The 21,565-nt window shown below is 40.1% G+C and overlaps 1 protein-coding gene across 2 annotated transcripts in view; it reads right to left on the bottom strand.

The window, feature by feature from the left end:
* Positions 1–21,565, bottom strand: part of TEC (tec protein tyrosine kinase) — a 52,959-nt gene that overhangs the window by 18,009 nt on the left and 13,385 nt on the right. For both annotated transcript variants that reach the window (XM_050895402.1, XM_050895403.1), the window contains exon 2: positions 15,673–15,855. In XM_050895402.1, the coding sequence (XP_050751359.1) occupies positions 15,673–15,810 (138 nt within the window). In that variant the 5' untranslated portion in view covers positions 15,811–15,855. The remainder of the gene's footprint in view (positions 1–15,672; positions 15,856–21,565) is intronic.

Consider the following 21,565-nt stretch of genomic DNA (forward strand, 5'->3'; position numbering starts at 1 on the left):
ACTGGAATCTGGAACAAAACAAAAATGGCAGTAGCTCATGGCTGGTCCTGAATTAATCCACGTCAAAAATTTTGACTTGCCGAGCACATCCAGTCCAGAGTGCAGCTTATGAAAGATGGACACAGTTCACACAACATGGAAATAATCAGTAATTACTGAATTATTTGAGATACTCCAATCCTTACTCGGCTGCCCTTTTCTCTCCTGAGGATGGAAATTTCAGCCCAAATAGTACAAGTCTGGTACAACCATAAGCAACTGAAAACACAGTCTTATAAACAGAAGCAAAGAGCAACTTCAAATACAGCTGCCACAGTTCCACCACCCTACAAACACAATAGTTACTACCCATGGAAAACATGGAAGTTTTGTCAGCATTTAAAACACATTTAGTACTCTGTCTCTTACGTGTATTGTTATGAATAAAGCAGGCAGATAAAACATGCATGAATTTCTTCATGCACGTCATAGTCAGCATCAGGAAGAATGACAGGAACTAAGTTCAGATAAAGCTTTAACTGTTATTTAACATCAGAAAAAACACACCCACCCCACCCCCAAAAGAAGCCCCAATAAGGGGCTTTTTAAAATTGGGGGGAAAAAAAGAAAAAAAATTAGGCATTTTAGTGAACCATTAAAAAAAAGTCAAATCATAAACATTACCATGAGCTGTACTACAAAGCTATATCATGTTATGTTGAAAAATAATTTGCACCAAGTATGCAACCTTGGATTTTTGATCAAAAAATCATTTTAAGTCTTCTGTTTATTTCATGGTATCCCCTTACTTGAACTTTGATTCCCTAAAGTAAAACATACATTCATGCAAATGCCAAAAATTGAGTTACTGAAGTCTACAACACTTGGTACAGCAGCAAGTATTGCTTCTCCTTCTCTTTGTCATTGCGTGGCAGGCCTAGCAGCTTCAGGGCTGCCAGATTAGCCGATGCAGAACAGAAGGATCCAAATGAGACGTGCTTTTTCACAAAGCACAGAATTCAACACTCCACATAATTGTGTTGAAGACACCTCTCCAGGTCTTTTTTCCTGCACAACAACAAAGAAGAAAAAACGCTTGCCACTTCTGTAACGTATCTACCCAGCTTTCTGTGTCCAGTGGGGTACTCATATATTGCTTGGATCCCATCTGCTGGTTAACTGAGGCTGTGAGGCAGAGAGAGACGATATGCATTGGGTTCTTTTTATCCGGAATGACAGAAATTCCTTAGAGGAACAGGCTTTATTAGTTTCTCTGAATCTCCCTCTCCAAGACTCAGAGATTTTCACACCAATTCTGGCATTAAGTGAGCGCTCAAAAGGAGTATACATGTGCCAGTAGGACAAAGGACAGGAATCCAACAAGATAATCAACTAACATTTGGGAAAAAAACAAAGCAAACCTCCTGATACACAGCACATTGTTCCAGTAATTGTATTTCCTAAGTCATTCCCTTTCATGATTTCAGGTGGCTCAGTTTGCTTCACCATGAGATGCTAAGTTAAGCCAACTCAAAGTTGACCCGCCTTGCAATCCAATCCAGCAAATTAAGCCTAACATCAGAGAAGATTTTTCTGTCTTTGCATACTTTATAGATTAAAAAAACCTTACATGTGTGAAATTAAATTCAAATGTACTGCTCCAGACATGTTTCAGATTGCATCAGAAGCAACAGTTATTAATGGCCGGCAGCCTTCAAATTATCAGGTGTGCAGCTGTGTTTTAGCTCAGCATTTCTCACTATTAAACCAAGGGGCACAGGAGCAGGAAGGAATGACTCAAGAGAAATGCTAAAAAGACCACTGCAATTCTTCTCCCCTCCCTACTTTAATGATTTCCCTTTACAATGGGACATCTTGCATACCATCACTGTGTTGCATTTATTCTGCATGCCAAACGGCTTGCTCTAGACCCAGGCATACGGCAGACGTGAAATGCAGAATCAACAGAGAGCTCAAGCCCTGAAGTAGTTGGGAAGTAGAGGTGCAGGCATGAGCCAGCCATGAGAAATCCACGCACAACCACTCCTTCCAAAAAATGACCTCTGCTACAAAGAGACAAAATTAGTACAATGGCTAAGTATTCAATGTCAAACCATAGGAGGCAGAGGGACATTTTTCACGGTTGTTTTTGGAGGTAGAAGATGGCTAACAGAGCAGAAAAAGGTTAGATTCACTGCAGAAATAGTAGTATTTCATCCGCACATTCATGCATGCTGTCTGAACTGGACATAAGTATTCACGGAGGATTTGGCAACATCACAGGCCAGTGAACCCAAGGTACCTATCAAAGCTGGTTCACCTCTTTTCTGAAGATAGATATATGCCTCTAGAGGGAGGCCTATAGAAGGAAACATGGCTAGAACAGTAATAAAGGTATAAAAATACTATATCCCAATAAGGATAACAAATAGATAAAAATATGTGCTTCAAAGTCACACTAAAGGTTGCGTTGGTTTTTTTAAAAAAATGTATCTGCTTGCTGAAAATAACAAAAGGGAAGTGACTATACAGAAACTACTATACAAAGCTTCTCAAAATGCAAAATGCCATATGTACGTCATATTTGCCTATGCTTCAAAACTTTATTTACAGTTTTAGAAGCCCTGCTCCTTGCTCACAATGAGAATGGCCAGTCCAGGCAATAAGTCTTGTTTCCATGCAATACAAAAAGTATAAGCTATTCCTATTATTTAACATATAAGACAGTAATATCAAGAAGTTATAACACTAGAACTACATTGTCAGATATGGAACAAATATATGATTAAAAAAAAATCTTAGAATACAGGAAGACAAGAAATAGCTAAGTGTTAGATAAGTATACAAACAAACAGCTCATCTTCTGTACACTTGGAATTACTCTTCTGTTGAATAGAGTAGCTTTAGAGCTTAAGAAGCCCATATTCCCACTATCAAATAAAATGTTTCTTCAGTGTATTTCCTCTTTGCTGATGAAGACATTGTGCTGCTTATCCTCAGAAAAGTGCAGTTGGGGGGGTTAAAAAATACAAAGGACATTCCATTTGTAAAAAAAACTCAATGAAAACACAGAGAAGTCAGCCCGGCTGTCAAGAAATAGCTAGATTTTGTCTTGCCCATGCTGTCTCTCTCTCTCTCTTTGTTGTTCATCTTATTTCTTTCTCTCATGCTTATCCCCGTGTAGGAAATCCTGAGGTCATCAGCATGTGACCCATGGAACTTGTGTTCTCACAAGTATAGAAGGTCTCAGCATTACTGACATCTCCTTTTATGGAGCTGCTCTGCAACTGTACAAAACCTCAGAAAAGCCTGGCTAACCCAACATCCCCTGTAGAGAACTTCTCTGGTAGAATATGCTCCAAAGCCAAATGTAAGGGTGGTTTTGTACTTTTTTTTTTTTTTTTTTTTAAATTAAATAGCATTGCCATTTCACAGTAAGAAGCACTGGATACTGCTGCAGTTCCCTCTTGAAAGGCATTTTCACCCAAGCAATTACTCATTATGGAAATATAATTACTGTACCTAGGTGTTAGATGGCCACATTTTCCATCCCTTTATTTTCCAGTATGTCAGATATGTTGAAGAATGCCCTGCTTCCTTTCAATTCATTTTTTAATGATTGTTCTAAGAAAAGCAATATCAAGTCTTTCCAAAATGGCTAGAATCAAGATAAAAAGCGAGGAGGTTATTATTATTCTGATCTAGTCTGACCTGATCCAAGATCTGACTCTTGGGAAGAATTTCAAGGGGGAAAAAAATACAAACATAAACGAGAAGGAGACAGTCTTAAACCCTGTCCTGCAAAATAGGAAAACCGAGAATCCTTTACCATGGCCTGGCTGCTCAGCAGATGCCAACCACCAGCACTGGAGAGACCGAAAAGCATGAAAAGAAATTCTCCATAGTGACACTGATGCAACTTCCTAACCACGACTACAATGCATTATCTGTAATTTACTCTTCTCCTGCAATTGAGAGGCAGTCAAATGTACACAATTACAGTTATGATACATTCCTGCAATCACATAAGGCAGCAATGTAAATAAGAGTAAAGGACACAAAATAAATCAGCCAGGCCTCCACCCATATCAGGCCCTAAATCACCTACCACTTTTCAGCTTTCAAAATAACTAGCACATAGCTTCTAGTTCTTTGAGGCAAATCTTCTCTTCCCAGTTTTCTGTGAAGTCCTCACACAGCTCTGAGTCTGGCCAGCCCAATTGTAGCATTTCTGCCCTGTTTTCTCCCTTCTCAAGGCCATCACTCTGTCCGTAGGGTGAGTGACACCTTTCATTCAGTCGCTCCTCTAACACAGCCTTCATGCTGTCTAAACACTAGGCTTGGACAACTTGAGCCAAGAAGTCCACGGGCATCACAGGCGAGCGACCAGAGTCCCAGCACAGGACACGAGAGGTCACCTAGCCAAGGCACCAGCTGCTTTACCTACTCTTTCAAGCTTCAGATGGTGGAGTCCACGACTACAGAGCTGAGGGGTTTTTTTGTCTTTGAAGATTCCTGTCCATCACCAGTCCATCTCTCCACTTTAAACCCTTGCTGCTCCACCAACCCTTCATCACAGTCCAGGCTTTTGGGAACCTCATCCTTCCCGCTGTTCCTGCCCTGGATCTCTCAGGCAGGTCCACATCTTCCTTGAAATGTATTGGCCCAATCCAGATGCAGCACTGCAGCTGATGCCTTATCATCAGATTGTAAAGATTCACAGTCCCGTTTATTCATCCTAATGTAACGTTTGCCTTTTTCACAGCAACAGGGTATTATTGATGCATATCCAGCTTATGATTCACTGTCTTGTCACCCAGGTCCTGCTGGGGACATCCTGACACTTAGCTACTTATTCCCATTTCGTATTTGAATATTTCAGCACTCCTACCTAAACTGTTACCTTTTGCACTTGTCCACACTGAATCACATTCTACAAAATAAAAACCCAAACAAACAAACCCACCACACACCTAATCCCAATATAATACTTTGATTTCTAGACTTGTTTTCCAAATGCTTGCAGCTCCTTCAAGTTTTACGTTACCTGAGAACTCAACAAGCTTCTATTTCAGCAACAATTTCAGCAACAATATCACTAGTGAAAATACTGAAATGCAAGACAGGGCACCCCGTTCAAGACAGTCTTTCAATCTGAAAACAAGCCACCAATGCCTACTGAACACTGTACCAGTTTCCCATGCGTTCTGCAATCAGATTTACAAGAGGTTTATACAGGTTTATACAGCATTTCTAATGCTGACATCTGAAAATGTCTCAAACAGCAGTGTCTAAAAACCCTTACTAGAATGAAAACACTGCTTCTCTGCTACCCATGACACTTGTTATCCTGTGGCAGAAAGAACATAGGTAAATCTGAGATTTTTTTTTTTTTTTTGGTTCTTGTCAAACTTTTGTTGGCTGATGCGCAATTTTGGTATCTTCCAGGTACTTTCAACAAGCCTGTTTTTTCTAGCACTTTTCTGGAAATTATGTTCATAGCTTACAGTTTCTCAGCTTCTGCTCTGCACTCTTTTAAAACTAGGCCTTCTCTAGCCTTCCAGAATCTCATTTATCTTCCAGCTCTTCCTTTTTTGCACCTTTAAGACTCACCCACTCTTGTCTAGTCATAAGGTAAATATTCTCATCCATGCCTTGTCAGTGTCTCAAGAACTACAACCTACACTTTTCAACTTGAACTATGTTTAATTTGTTCCATCTCATAAACATCAAAATTCTTCTAGAAAGATAATTACTGCAGATCCTCATTTTATATCAGACTTTTGTTTTGGTAGATGTTATAGAGACCAGGGAATCATTACTGCAACATAACCAACTTCTTTTACAACTTAAGTTTCTTTATGACTTGCTCTTTTCAAGTGAGCATTCCCATGCATCTGTTAAGCTGCCTCCATTCACATGAATAGCTTTAAGTTATTTCTCCAATTTGAACAGCTTTCACTTGCTCCTGCTTAAAATTTCCCCAGCTGTGCCTACTGTTATCTGTCTTCTCTTGGGTTCTCGGCCAATATTTGGCGTCTTCTGGATCATCATCAATACAGTAGTTCCGCCTATGAGCAAAAAATTTATTTTAAAAAATTATTTTCCTGAATCTGGGGTGAGGGGGACACACAAACAAACTAGGATACATGGAGCTTCATGGTTCCCAATGCCAACATCTACTGCTTTCCAGTAGACGTTCTATCCAGACCCTCTCTGTGAAATTTTTCTTCTCAGATTCTCTCAGCTGCTGTCCTCCTGACTTCTTTTAGCCCCTCCCATGAGGTTTCTGGGGCCTTTGCTGCAGAACAGAGTCTTCTCTTTCGATCACCTCGATAGCTCAAAATGCTGACCAGCTTTATGTGCAGCTATATTTTGGACAATTAATTCCTACTGTTTGACCTACCTAAAAGAAAACTGATTCCTTACTATATTTGCTCTGAGCAGTGGCTAGCTACAGACCTAGATCAACTCTCCAGTTCCACAGGCTACCATACAAAAGAGGTGTAGGCAACTAATCTGCAGTAAAACTTTCCCTGGTTACTGTAATGTCTCATCAATGCTTTGCACCATATCTCTACTCACTTGTTGGCACATCTTATGGTTTGATAAGCAGCTGCTCAGAAGGACTTGGTTTTTGCTCTAAGTGTTCACTGCTGTTGTGGGGGACTAGCAGCAATCACAAAATAATTAAATCAATATAAATATAACATGGGTTATATAATTTTTACATCTGTGTATTTACTTGAAGCAAAACTCAGCTTCCTACTTTGCTCTGTCTCATCAGAGATGGATATCTCACAATCCCATTACTCTAGCTGAGCAGAGATCTGTATAGAGGAATAACAATGCAGTTATTGCTATAGGAATAACAATGCAGGTATTGTTATATCAACAAAGATGTCTGTAAGTTTGCTTGACAAACTATAACCTGAAGAGTACCCATTGGTCAATCATCTACAGATTACAAGTCACTTGCTAGTTTCTGTCTTGATTTCTATGTAATCAAGTGCAAAGAAAAGAAGTTAAAATTAACTATTTTCCTAATGCTGCTAATCTGTAGAAGCAATGGTTGTACCCATTATAGAGGTATTATAAAATTAGAAAAGGTGGCTACTTATATTCTGAGTTAGCATTTAAATATAGATCTTGAAGAAGTTTGAAAAGCCCTCTATTCCGTCATGTATTTTTACTCTTTAGCTTTTCTTAAGAGCTACAAACACGTTATTCTCTATCAGGATGGATGTGACAGGCATCATTCTAGGTGGGATAACTTGTAAATACATTGTTGGACTTGCTCAGCGATATAATTTGTGCTGAAAATCACTGTTACAAGTTAATCATTACATCTTTAATTTTATATATATATAAAAAAAATACATATAAAAGCACATGTGTGTGTGTTTTAAACAATCCATCTAGCTTGACTGCACTTTAAAAATTTTGATTCATTCTTTTTCTGACAATGCTGGGGAAAACTGTGTTTAATTACATTAACAATTGCTAAACAGTAAGAGCTGAACTGACCTAAAGCCGCAATCTTTCTTAGAGACAGTTGTGAAGGCATGTCTCCAGTAAGTACAGCTAAGGACTTCTACGTGATTCATGTAAGAATTGTATCTCTACTTCTGTTTCCTAGAGGGGAAACAGCAGCCAACTCACAGTCCTCTTCCAGGTCTAGCTGGAATAAAGTTATTGTACAAACTTGCAAGAATTTTAAGAAAGCTTGATTGTCACTAGCTGTGACTTGGAACAGAAAAAGGCTGTGCCAATCTACTCATTTCAGAAGCTATTTATCTTACATTAGAAAATAAGAGTAATCAGTGAAGTAATCAGAAGCATTTTAATACTGAAATGTCCTTTCATTTATACAAAGAATTAAATCACCTATACAATGAGTAAGGGAACCATATAAATTAGGGTAATTAAATAAGTTAAAAATAATAAAGGATAAGCACTATAGGAATAAGCAACAGTAGAATCGATACACATTAATCTTCTGTTTAAAAAAAGTAAGAAAAGTAACTAGCATAGCTTTTTGGAACTCTATAATGCTGTTATGCTCCAAAGGAAGTATTTGCACAAGATTAGTGTTGCAATGAAGCTACAGAACTTTACCCTGAAACCTGCAGCTTTAGAGTGGGCCCCAGAGCTTTTAAAGTTATTTTCCCTTCCTTAAAATATCACCACGGTAATTTCAGTATCTTCTGTCTCCTCTCTATTCAAATTACAAGAACCAAATACCACTCTTGCAGAAGAACCTTTTTTCCTTAGGAAGAGAATTTCAAAATTAGCAACTCCAAGAATGTTCAAGGTTTTTTTCTGCTTTTTTCATATAAATCCTGGTTGGTTTTTTGTTAGTTGTAACAGTTGTTCTGTTTATGCAAGACAGTTTTCACACAAGTCTGATCCTGATGGCAAATACCACTACTGCCCGTGAAGATAAGAGCACTCTGCACCTCCCAAGATCAGCTCATCAGAAAGCTGCCTTCTACCTGCCCCCACAGAAGCAACCTTCTAAATAAGACTTTTAAACACTTCCCCTCTGGGGCTATTATTTGCCTTCTCTGTGGAAGCAAATGGCTTCTGCATACTAATAAATAGGTAAGTGCTGTCCCTACCCCAACATCCTCTGTGCAGTCCCTCCAGAGCTAATGGGGTATTGCAGCAGAGACTCTCCCCCATTTTGTCCTCCCTATAACACCGCAGACCCCCATTCACTCAAACACATGCAGGGTAACCACGTGGACCGGGATTTAGCCTATACCTTTGAAAACACAAAATCCAGTATAAACCTTTTGTTGCTGTAAACTGTAATCCATACAGCGGACTCGAGCAAACAATAAGGATGCTAAAGCTTAAAGCAATTTCATATTCATGAGCTCATGTTCATCAGCTTCATACTCAAGGTCAGTGCAAGTTGCTCGGGGCTGGAAAGGTTAATGCGAGCCTGCCATGCTGTGTGTGAGAGAACAGTAACCAAACCACACACATCAACACACTCAAACTAAAGTGTCACTGCTAAGCAAGCTGAGAGAAAAATACCACAGTGAAAGGGACCACTCCACAGCTCCAATAGATATGAGGATACCAACAGTCCACACCGATAACAATTTATAAAATGGTGACTGGATCTGTGCCAGCTCTGTGGAAGCACTGCGCTCATGAGAAACATCAATGTGAAATTTTTGAAACCAACAAACTAGCAGGACATCTCACTTGCGCAAACCAGCTCCTTTCAACTACTCCAGTGACGAGAAGTACTTTAACACCTACGTTTATTATCTTGCCTTCATCTCAAAGAATTTCCCTTACCTAAAATACCATCTAGAGCAAAACCTCTAGTCTGGTGGCACTTTTAGCTCAAGTTAGCTGCTCTGTCAGTCTAAGCTAACTAAAACTTGTGTGAAGTACATGTTACCTGCTATCATGACTATTCTGTAATGTAGCAGTAAGCCTGCTCCAGTCAGGGCCATCAGACTGCCCTAACATCTTCTTGCAGTTCAGAGACATTTTCTGACCATTCATTGAGAAAGAATTCACAACAGTAAAACTTATTGCCACACAGGAAGAGGATAAACCAAGAGTACTTGGTGGACCACTCTGGTGGATGCAGTATCTTGAATGCTATTTCTGTGTGGTCTGTCCTGTTGGCTAACTCAAGAGGAATAAAAGATGCTGTTCCTTGCAGCAGCTAAGCCACTCTGCAAAGGAGCGTGTGGGGCACTTGCGCTGCGGGACACCAGCCAGCAGGCATACTGGTAGAGCTGTAAAGTGAGTATTCCTTTCCATTACAACTGTTCAGCTGATATTTACTGAAGTATTTCCAATTTCAGTGATAAGGTGGACTCCTACATAAACACTAAGGTTTGATTTTCCACACAGTCAGCTGAAAGTGTGAATGCACCACACCTTTGAAAATAAACTCCAGAGTATTTCAAGTTGAATGTGGAAGATATGAGGCCACTTTCCACAGAAAATGGCCAAACGTACCTAGGGCCATGCATATGTGAAGTTATTTCCACAAATGCCTCCTTGGATTTCAAACGTGCACTCCCTTCAAGACGAAATTAGCGATTTGGGAAAAGTCATACTAAAACTTTAGCTAAATTTTTGCTGGTGAAAAATACAAAAAAACATTCAAAATGAGATTTTTTTTTTTTTTATTACTGCATTAAATATTTGATTTTCAGACAAGCAGGTTTATTTCAAAATTGCTTAACTTTGCTTATTAATTTCCTACAGATTAGTATTTTTTGATTTCTTAGAAGAAAATAGTTCAGGAAAATGAACAGCAGCATACCTGAAGTAGTATGCTGCACTTTCAAACCACACAAAATTGGAAAGAGATTCCCTAATAAAATATTTCACGCTAGTGTTTCCTCACTAGAACACTACATGCCTTTGCTATACAACCAGATTACCTGGAGAAGTTACACTGCAATCAATGACTCCAGCTGATACCAGTAAGCATAGTGCAGGAGTCCTCCAGAGCAAGGGCCAGTTTGTGCAAAAATGCCTACTACCTCCCACTTCCAAACCACTGTAGTTACTACTGTCTATATAAATCTGTTTAAAGCTGGGTCAGTAAGTCTACAATGCGTATTTGAGAACGCTGTACATATCTTAAGTCTTTCTGATTGTAGCATATTCAGTTTTATAGTACATCTCCATACTCAGAAGAGGAAGATATTTTACTTCTTCCCTATTTTTATACATATACAATCAGTACTCTGTACTTGGAGACTGATTCAGTTATTTCTTACTACGATGAATTTTTGTCTTCATTACAAATGGAATCCATCATATTCAGATCTCAGTAGCCACTTTTGCAACATCAAGGGAAAAAAGAAAATGCTCTTTCCAACAATGACAGCTGATAAATCGTTAAAGGCTTCATGAAACTTATTAACTCAGCCTTTTATATGCTTGTAATTATTGTTAGCCCAATATTGCGTAATAGTGCAATAATGGCATTTCCCCAACATTGACACTTACTAATTCACAGAATTTATGCCAAAAAAAGTCAAAACCAGAAACCATCTCCAGCTTAAACAGAATATTGTGCTTTTCTGACAACATTAAAAATTCATCTCCATGATGCTCAAGGCAAGTCAGTTCCTGATGTATGTTTATTTTCAAGCTTTTTAGTGTCCATCTTTTTAACCAACCTTAAGGTGGTATATCTCCCATTTTTTTACCAAACAGCATAATGCCCAGAAGAAGTTAAGCCATAAAAGCCAAGGTTCTATTGGCTTCCTACACAAAATAAGTTTCCCATGACGTTACTCATAATTGTAGAGCTTTGCACAGGTGACCTAAACCAGGACTCTCCTTCCTCAGGTTTCTGTGCTTTGAAACCAGTCTTGAAATTCAGCCTCTTTATTGATTCCGTAGTTATGCTTCATAGATAGTTCACACACCTCCTCCATGACCTACAGTCCAGCAATATTTCTAAGTGCAGAAGCTACATTTCTCCTTCTCATGGCAGCAGTGCAGCTCCAGCTTCACTGTAGGCACTTTGTGCCATGACAGGGTGCCTGAGCTACTTGAAAGCACATATAAAAAGATTTAAATAGGTTATGAGCAAGTTTAAACAAGATTTTACCCTGTTGCTAGTAGTCATGCTTATGAGATAATCGTTTATCGCTCCAAGTAGGTATATGGCACTTTGTCAAGATATAGGACAGAAAAAATAGAGCACTTCTATAATGTGCAGTTTCTGGTCAAAGAGCAAGTGATCCCCCACCACCGGCTGCACAGAACAGGGTCAATTAAATCTCTCAGCAGCATTTACAAGAACAACATTTGCTATGGTTGACTGCTTTCTGTTGTCAAAAATGTTCCACTTCTGTCACCAGACATACCAAGTATCTAATTCTGTCGCCTTATTTACAATCCCAACTTGCCCACACTTTTGAGTATTCACTAATCTGGTTAACGAGATTTAATTTAATCTTGTTTTTAAAGAGAAGTGGTATGACTATTCACGTGATCATGAACCCTGGGTTCTTTTTGAATTCTCTCTACTGAATTCCCATAGAAGTTAAAATGGAAAAAAACAAGAAAAGACTTCAGTTTGGCCAACAAAAACACTGGGAATCATGTACTTGCCCAGAGGAGCAGAACTCAGCCACCCTTGGCAGACTGCTACCACTGCAGTTATGTGATTAAAATGAGGGTGTGGGATCCTCTTGGCTTGGGATTTCTATGCTTATCTTACCAATCTGGACTTTCAATATTGCCAAGCCTGAAATGAGATCAGTCCGTACCTATCCTTTCATGTGTCATATCTTTAACTTCAACCAGCATACACAGTAGTCACATTTATTTTTTTATTATTATTCATTATTCAGCAATAAAACTCTAACTATTCAGAGGGGACAGAATTATTTTAATCTCTAATATTTTTTTTCTTTTTATATAAATTACTTCAGCCAGAATATACAACTGTCTTACTGTAAATACAAATTTGCAGCCACCATCATTGGCTTAAAAAAACAAAGACCAAACAACTGATAAAACCCCCAAACTTCTTCCATTTCAGTTGCCCAGTGACACAAAGGAATAACTACCTCTGTGTCACAGAGATCTTAGTCACACAGGTTTTTTTTTTTCAAATAGAGGCCAAGTATTGCTGACAAAAATATTCAGTGTGCCCCTCGAAAATCAGAGCTCATTATTTTCAGACAACATTGTTAATAAAATAAAATGCTGATTAATGTTTAAAAGAATCTAAAGTGGGAGGAACAGTGAAAATGAAAAGAGTTTGAGGTCGGAAAGCTATGTGTCATGGCTGAGCCAGTCTAGCAACATGCTGGTGTCAACAGTCAGAGCATCCTGTCCTCCTCCACCACCTGGCACTGCGTCTGGCACTGGGTTAGATCCTGCACTGAGCTAACGCAGCTTGCTAACCCAGCAGAACACTAATCCAGCAAAAATAAAACCCGATCAAATATTTTTCTGCTGATTAGCAAGTTTTTTCAGAGCAGTATGGATTCCAAGAAGTGGTAGGACCAATTCAAATGGATGGGGGAGACCTGCAAGGCTAGGACAGGGATGACATGGACCTGCCTGCTTCAGCAGCAAACTGCTGGGCTACCGTAGGTGTAAGGTATATTTTCACCCCAACTGTCCTTATCTTAGACTGGAACGTTTTAAGAAGTTACTGCCTCCACAGCTGAGGGCACTATGGGCAGCCCTGCTCCATCTCACTGCAAATAAAACTGATAGTTTAAACCCCCTCTCAGACAGATACACCAGTCAGTCTGCTGGAAGGGTATTTTAGCCAGAGGACATTAACCTGCAGGGGAAAGGTAAAGCTGGAAGGGGAAAGCTGGAAGAAGTAACTTCTTAAAGGGTGACAACTAGACCTGCAAAACCTGTTAGTTACATTTCTATTTGACCTGAATGTAAGCTGACACAGGATAAGCATGCAAGACATGTTTCGGAGGGCTTCTTAGCCCCCACCTATTTATTCTCTGGGGGGAAAAAAGCATTCTAAAAAAAAAGTATTCTAAAATAAGTACATATTTTAACTCCACAGTCAGTAAAAATACACAAATCATATTCCAAGGAGGACTGAAAACTGGTTGAACAGCTGGACCCAGAGGGTGGTGGTCAGCAGCACAAAGTCTAGTTGGAGGCCACTAACGAGTGCTGTACACCAGGGGTCAATACTGGGTCCAGTCCTGTTCAACATCTTCATTAATGACCTGGATCATGGGACAGAGGACACCCTCAGCAAGTTTGCTGATGACACCAAACTAGGAGGAGTGGCTGTCACACCAGAGGGTCATGCTGCCATCCAGAGGGACCTCAACAGGCTGGAGAAATGGGCTGACAGGAGCCTCATGAACTTCAACCAGAAGTGCAAAGTCCTGCACCTGGGAAGGAACAACCCCATGCACCAGTATACGCTGGGGGCCACCCAGCTGGAAAGCAGCATGGCAGAAAAGGGACTGGGGTTCCTGGTGGACGCCAAGTTGAAGACGAGCCAGCAACGTGCCCTTGCCACAAAGAAGGCTAATGGTACCCTGGACTGCATTAGAGAAAGCATTGCCAGCAGGCTGAGAGTGGTGATCCTTCCCTCCTACTCAGCACTGGTGAGGCCACACCTGGAGTCCTGTATCCAGTCCTGGGCTCCCCAGTACAAGAGAGATCTGGACGTACTGGAGAGAGTCCAGCAAAGGGCTGCAAAGGTAATAAAGGGACTGGAGCATCTTTCCTGTGAGGAGAGGCTGAGAGAGCTGGGACTGTTTAGACTGGAGAAGAGAAGGTACAGGGGGGATCTTATTAATGCATATAAATGCCTGAAGGGAGGGTGCAAAAAGGACAGAGCCAGGCTATTTCCAGTGGTGCCCAGTGACAGGACCAGAGGCAGTGGGCACAAACTGAAACACAGGAGACTCTGTCTGAACGTCAGGGAACAATTTTTTTTTTTACTGTGAGGGTGACTGACCACTGGCACAGGTTGCCCAGGGAGGTTGTGGAGTCTCCATCCACGGAGATATTCAAAAGCCATCTGGACAAGGTCCTGGGCAACCGGCTCTAGGTGGCCCTGCTTGAGCAGGGGGCTTGGACCAGATGGCTTCCCGAGGTCCCTTCCAACCTCAGCCTGTCTGTGATCTTGTTCTTAATCCTTGACTGTGCCCAAGCTACATTCAGAGAACAGCAGCTACAACAGACTGCTGTGGTCTTGGAGCACAGTAAGTGAGCTCAATTCTGCTGCAAGTGGAAGCTCTGGCAGAGAAACGTGCTTCGTAAGCTTCAGCTCTCCTGTACCCTTTTCTTTCATCAGAGGTAAGACAGCCGACACAAGAGGATGCAGAATTGTCTCCATTAAGTTTTATTTGTTGAATGGCTTCCCAGGTTGTAGAGCATGCTCCACTAGCTACTGCAGCCATTTTAATCCCCTTCAGCATTGTGACAAATCCGGAAAGTAGCCTCAGTTAAGTGGAAAATCTCACCCCCAGCACTAAAGATATGACAGGGCACTCTGGGGGCAGGTAATCTTGATGAAACCAAGTCTGGAGCTCATTTGAAAAAATGCTGGTCTGAGGATTTGCCTAGTTTACACTATTGACTTCTGGTGTAACTGAATTTACACACAAAGTGGTAACAGGGATGAGCTGCTCGTGCTGTCAAAGATAAACTGCTTCCAGCTTCATTTCAATCACTAGGTTACATCCAGTCTAATGGATCTCATCTCTAGTGAGCTTGGTCTGCAATGCACTGCTCCTACCAAATGCTCTTTCTCCTGTTTGAATTCAGTTAATTCCTAGATGTGAAAGTAATGGCCTTCACAGTAAATATGGCCACAAGCAACTACGACTAAGTTTTTCTACCTTTTCCCCACTTTGTGATAACAGTGATCTTTCATCTCTCTGGAGAGAGAAAGCAATCAGCTTTGATGATCAGCTATAAAAGCTGTTTTATCTTATTTCTGGCATCCTGGCTATGTACTACTGCTCTGATTAAGAACCAGTTCACATTGACTACCAGATAAGTTATTTACGCCTCTGTCAGTCTGCATTATAAATAAAAGAGAAATGGCAGCTCATGTTCATTGCCACCTATGGCCATTGCCCCCATCCACTCCTGACAGCATGATATATGGTAGGAAAAAAGCCAATAGTATACAAAAGCAAAAAGGAACAAAGGCACTCTATAATATAAATCTGTGTCTCCTACCTCTGCTCGACCTTCGTAATATGTTAGCATAGACTTTGTAAGTACAAAAAGCCTCTCTTTGTAGTTTAAGGGAGAAGTCCTCTTCTTCTGCTGTGATCTTTTAATCAAAATCTCTTGTAGGATAGTAGTCGTATTCATTTCAGCCACTTGTCAGCTCTGTTTCTAGCCATTGAATATCAGTTCCTGTGAAGACGAGAGGAATAAATCGTTAAGATATCTTTGGAGGATCACAGAGCTGGAGATTTCTGTAGTAAAGAGTTTCTACTTATAAATGAAACTACCTGAATATACAGAAAGCTAGAGCTCACCCTAAGCATCTGGAAGTTCACAAAAGTTAATTATTAGACAAGAAAGTTCAGGCTTTGCTCAGCTGAGGGCTGCACTGGCACTTTCCCAGGAAGCCAAAAGCTGTACCTGACTGGGATCAAATAAGGGACGCTGCAGCCTACGTCACAGACAATACGAGTGAGAAGTCCAAAACGTGCCCCAGGCAAACAGCAGCGTACAACTGCTCTTCACCACAAAGTCCTAATATGTAGCCAAGTTTTAATTGCTAAGGCCTGTGCATATATAAATGCCATTTGCAAAAACGTTTGATATACAAAATTGAACATGGATCAGTAAAAGTCATCTTGAAAATTCATTCCAATTATATTAATGAAAATTTTCAGATGCAAATGGTCATTTAGAAGATGTCAATTTGAGAACAGAGAATTAGAGCTTATTTTTCAGAAATTGCTACATATATGCCCTCCATCTTCTATTTAGAAAGACTTCATGCTGACCATCAACAATCTAAATCATTCACTTTTGACAGTTCTGGTTGCTCAGTGACATCAAGCTGCTTTAAAGTTTTACACCATGATTGATACCTGTAGGACAGACTTAGGAGCGCATAAAAACAAACACACCCACAGTGACTTGGTTTGCAAGTCTGGCTCCAGAGCCCTGCCAGACAGAAAGTGGCAGGCAGTCTCTCTGTTCTTTGCCATGATGCCAGCTTAAGCACAGCTGACCTCCTCCCTCATCTGCTCGCTGCCGCCCTGCCGTGCCGCTCTGCCTTGTGTGGGTGCGAGTGTTCCTCCCGCTGGGCTGGGAAGCGGGCTAGGGAAGGGATCCAACCAGACATTTCATCATGCGGCACAGACTGCTGCCTGCACAGACTTAACACATGAGGCGGCACGGAGGCAGGAACGAAAGGTGTGGGAGAGGTTGTGGAGAAGCTGTTCCAGAAACGCTTTTTCCCCGCCATTACCTTTCCCTCTGCTAGCTTTCTGCCAGACCTGCCCGCTGCAACGCCTGGCCCCTGCCTCAAGCCGTGCTCCGAAGCCAGGGCACGCTGCAAGTGCAGACCTCGACCGCAGCTCAGGCTAGAGCAGCACGGCTGCAGACTAAAGCCATGGTTTGAAGAAGGAACAGCAGCATCTGCTGAAGCACCAGTGACTACGAATATCTTCTCAAGTGTGTGTACGTGTGGAGGGGGCGGAGGGATAACCCAAGCTGAAGCCCTAGATAATCACTGCAGATCTCTGTACCAGTAGCAAATTTCCCTCCAACCTATAAAAAAAACCCCAAACACTTTTTTCATTTCTCACAGGGCTTAATTTATGCACCTATTTACTACTTAGAGTATTTAAAAAGTCACCTGGGAAATGTATGTACATTTTTCTCTGCAGGCAACATAACTTCAGCACGGACAAAACAGTGCATTTCACAGTATTGTGTAGAGAAGCTTGAAAAGCCACAGGCCTCCTCACAACATTACCTTACAAAAGTAAAGTTTAAATAAAATTAAATGTAAACAAATTCACTTTAGTGCCTAAACGTTGTCATTATTTGTTGTGACAGTACCTGAAATGACACCCTTTGCCTTCCAGTCTAGTCCCGATACAGTGTTTCACTCCCTGTTTTGGCCAACTAAGCTCTCATATCCCACACCCATGCCATTTCACACAGCTGGATGTAGTTGTTCACTGCTTTAAAATATCCTTTTCTTTTGAAGGTATATCTCCGCATATGCTAAAAAATTCGTCTGTGGTTTACATGGAACTACAAAATAAGACCAGGTTAAGATGCATAAGTAAAAGACTATAATAGGATTGGAAATAGTGATTATTAGGAATAATTTATTTTTGTTTTTCCTCTTCCTCTGATGCACATACACGCGTACATTTTGTTGGTCATCTGTCACATTGCATTCCTGGGAAGAAGACAGATCTTTTTTAATTAGTAATTGTCTCGAGTGCATTCTTTAATTACTAAAGGTGCCCAGTTCTGTTTTATTGCCCTTCCAAAAATAAATTGACAATCTTAAAGGTAATTGCAGGAGGAAGGATACTACCATGAACTTAAAATACAAACATTGTTCAAAGAATTAAAAGTATTAACTTTCAGATCAGCTTAATGCACACGAAACTATAAGGGTTCCCATCACAGGCTCTCCCACTCAAAACAATCCTTCTGTTCTCTAAAGGACAAATTCTCTGTTGGCACTTAAGAAAAACATAATTATTACCCACCTTAGAAATTGTGATCTCAGAGATCCCACTAGAGAGCACAAGAAGGATTCAAAATTAATGATGATTCCAAATCTCAATATTGATAATGCTAAAGTATTTCATTTCCCTACGAGCCCTCTTTGGTCACATTAACATTATACCAGAAACAAAACAAAAATCCTTTTGACAAAATCAGCATTAAAAAAATAAAAACATCAATAATGTAATTAGTCAATGTCTGCACCTGGTTGCTACACTGAATTATCTCTGCTATGGAGATCTCTGCAGATTAGAACCAGTTTCCCAGGTCAGAAGATCAGCCTTTGAATCTGCATTTGGTCACAGATGTTGTTTGGGGGTTTTTCCAAGCCAATGGCTCTAGCCACATTTCTGTTTCCATAAATAAGGCTCAGGACAACTGAACTCTCACCTATTATTCTGAAAGTTCCTTTCCAAAATTGCAATACTTCATTGAGAAGCACCTGAAACAGCCACCCTTACCTCTTATCAAACCCATACATCACTACTTTTTCTTCAGTACAGTTTTAGAAATTTTCTGCACCTTCCCCCCCGAATATTCTATTATTCCCAGACCATCCCCCAGGACATGAAGCTGTTTACATGACACATTGTTATCTTGTTACAAACAGCTGTGGGAGTTTTGTGCTGCCACCCATCTGAACTTTTCACAGTATCCCTCCTGCCCAGGACTTGCCCTGTTCCCTGCCAGTCTTAGTTACATGATAACAAATGTGATCTAATTTGCAGAGATAGCGAGTACTCCGAATTACAACTGAAATCAGAAAGAGTTACAGATTCTCAGCTTTTTTTAGGGCGGGAAAACATTCCCAACTTTAAGTATCAAAAAGTCTGCATCAACTTGCACTATCCATCTTCATATTATACAAATATTCACCTGTATGGCCATGAAGTCACCATACACCTTCCCCAAAACAAACGAAAACAACTGTTAAGATAAATCTGCTAAGTCAATATTGGTCCAGATGTACAAAGTAAGTTTTTACTTGTAGACAGAGCTTCTTATGCATGCCACCTTTCCTGGTTTTCACTGGGGAAAACTGAGGTACTAAGTGATGAGGTAACCCCAGCAGTTGCAACACTACCCACGTATCTCCTGATTCCCACTCCCAGCTCCCAGATTGTGTTTGTTTATTGAAACAATTAGTCACCGTAAGCCGGTCGGTAAGCACATGTAACATTCAAACAGTTGAATAAATGTATGAAAGTCCCAGTGGAAGTTCTAGTGAGTAGAAAAGAGAAAGTGCATCCCAATCTGATCAGGGCTTCTCTGATCCAAATGCATTAAGTAATTGCCACTATTTATGGCACAAAGTTTTGTATCACACATAGTCATGGAGTGGTTCAGAAGAAAAAAAGGCATTCTGAAAAACACACTTATGACAACAGTCATAAAATGAACACCAACAGAAAACATTTGTCTGTGGCTGAAAACAAAAATGAAATCAAGCTGGAACTCTGTTTTCTGAGTTTCTACCCCTCCTTAGTGATGGTAACATTTACCTAGGAATTTGGGTTCTTCAGTGCAAAGTCTTAATGCTAAGCTGATGGGCTGCCATTCAAGACAGAGAATCCCTCTAAGAAATCAGCAGCCTCAGCTTTCTAACTTGGGTTTCATGTATCCTGCAAAACTGCTCTTTTTCAGATTTTTGGCCCATCAATCCAAACTGGTAGCAATTCCAGGTCTGTGTATTTAACATTGAAAACATATCACCTAGTGCAGTACATTAATTAAAATGATGTAATATTCACTAATTCAATTTTAAAAAGAAAAATCAAAATGCCAATTTTAAGTACATAGGTGGTACTTTGTAATTCTGACTCAAACCTGTAACTCTTCCAGAATTTTTTTTTCTTTTTTTTTTTAATTAATTCAGATCAATTTGTTGATCATGTTCATAATGCGTCCCTGCAAACAGCTGCAGTGGGGTAAGTGAACAGGGAGCTGCAGCTCTGGGTAGAGAGCAACAGCAGTGCAGAAGGAAGAAGAAAAGGAGAACTCCTTACCCTGGTTTTTCTGCTGAAGCAGCCGTTGCTTTATCAAGAAACTACAAACCAACTTACATGTGAATAGTTACTTACATGAGTATCCAGCACAAGCTTATTTGAATAATTACTACTCAGTGTAAGCAAGGATTGCAAAATCTGCTCTTGTGCTTCATATGATAGAAAAGTCTTTTTGCCCCACATTTAAGGTTACAGATTCAAACTCAAAAAAAAAAAAAACCAACCCAAACAACTGAATAAAAGACAACTGTTATTAATCCCTGTTCAAATGGTAAATTACACAGAAATACAAATACAGAAAAATACGCTTTAGCATAAACTGTCATAATTTTAAAATTGGAATTGAGGGGAAAAATACTGTAATGATATCTGAAATGTATCATATGCCAGAAAACAAAGTAAAAAATACTTGGATTTGCTTTTTTTCTCCTCTCTCTCTTTTTTTTTTTTTTTTAAACACAGTAGACTCTCAGAAACCACTTCTATCATATGCAGACTGTTGTTTTTTTTTAACTGAGAGAAATGCAATTTTGGGGGTCTACTTTTGAATAGATTTCAAAATTATACCCACAGGTTTGCAAAACCCTAGTCTCTGTTTGAAAATCAGCCAAAGAATAACTGGCTAATTTTATATACAATCAGACCCCGTGAAAATAAAATTCATATTTGCCTGCACTAAATTTAGGTTAAAAAGTAAACAGGCTAAGGGGTAACTCAGTGACAGCTCTTTGGAGATTCCGAGATAACCATCTGATGTTGCAAAATATTCCTTGTTCAACTGAAAGCTACTCATGTATGCAGGCAGGAGGAGTATTTCATTGCAACCAGTACAGGTGTTCCAAAATTCCTCAGAAACAGGCTCACTACATTTTACAAAACACAAGCATTTGTTTCCTTTTAGCGTTATAACTTAGGTAGCTGGGGTAAGTGAAGAAAACAAAGCTGAAGAAGTGACGGTCCCTCTAAGAAACGGTCAGCTGGCATCGAGGTGGTTCATCACACCAAACTGGACCATCAACTCATTAACCATCACAAAAGAGAAGTAGAGCCAAAGTGCACAGAACAGCTTGAGAAAAATGGTAAGAGTAGCAAAAGGGTTTCTTTCCCCTTACTCCCCCTGAGTTCAGATTTAGCAGAATGACATGTACACGTCTCCAAATCATTTGTAAACTCAGCTATTGCTGTTTATTGTGATCTCCTGTAAGAAGTACACTCCAATGACTAAGTCATCCTTTCACAGCTTTACAGTGCAGCTTCTTCAATTCCCTCATGAATAAATTACTTAGGAAAGGAACTTCTGCTGTATGAAACAAGAATTACAATATTACCATCCGTGATGTAGAAAAATG

The sequence above is a fragment of the Gymnogyps californianus genome, chromosome 4, assembly GCF_018139145.2.
Source record: "Gymnogyps californianus isolate 813 chromosome 4, ASM1813914v2, whole genome shotgun sequence".
Lineage (NCBI taxonomy): Eukaryota > Metazoa > Chordata > Aves > Accipitriformes > Cathartidae > Gymnogyps > Gymnogyps californianus.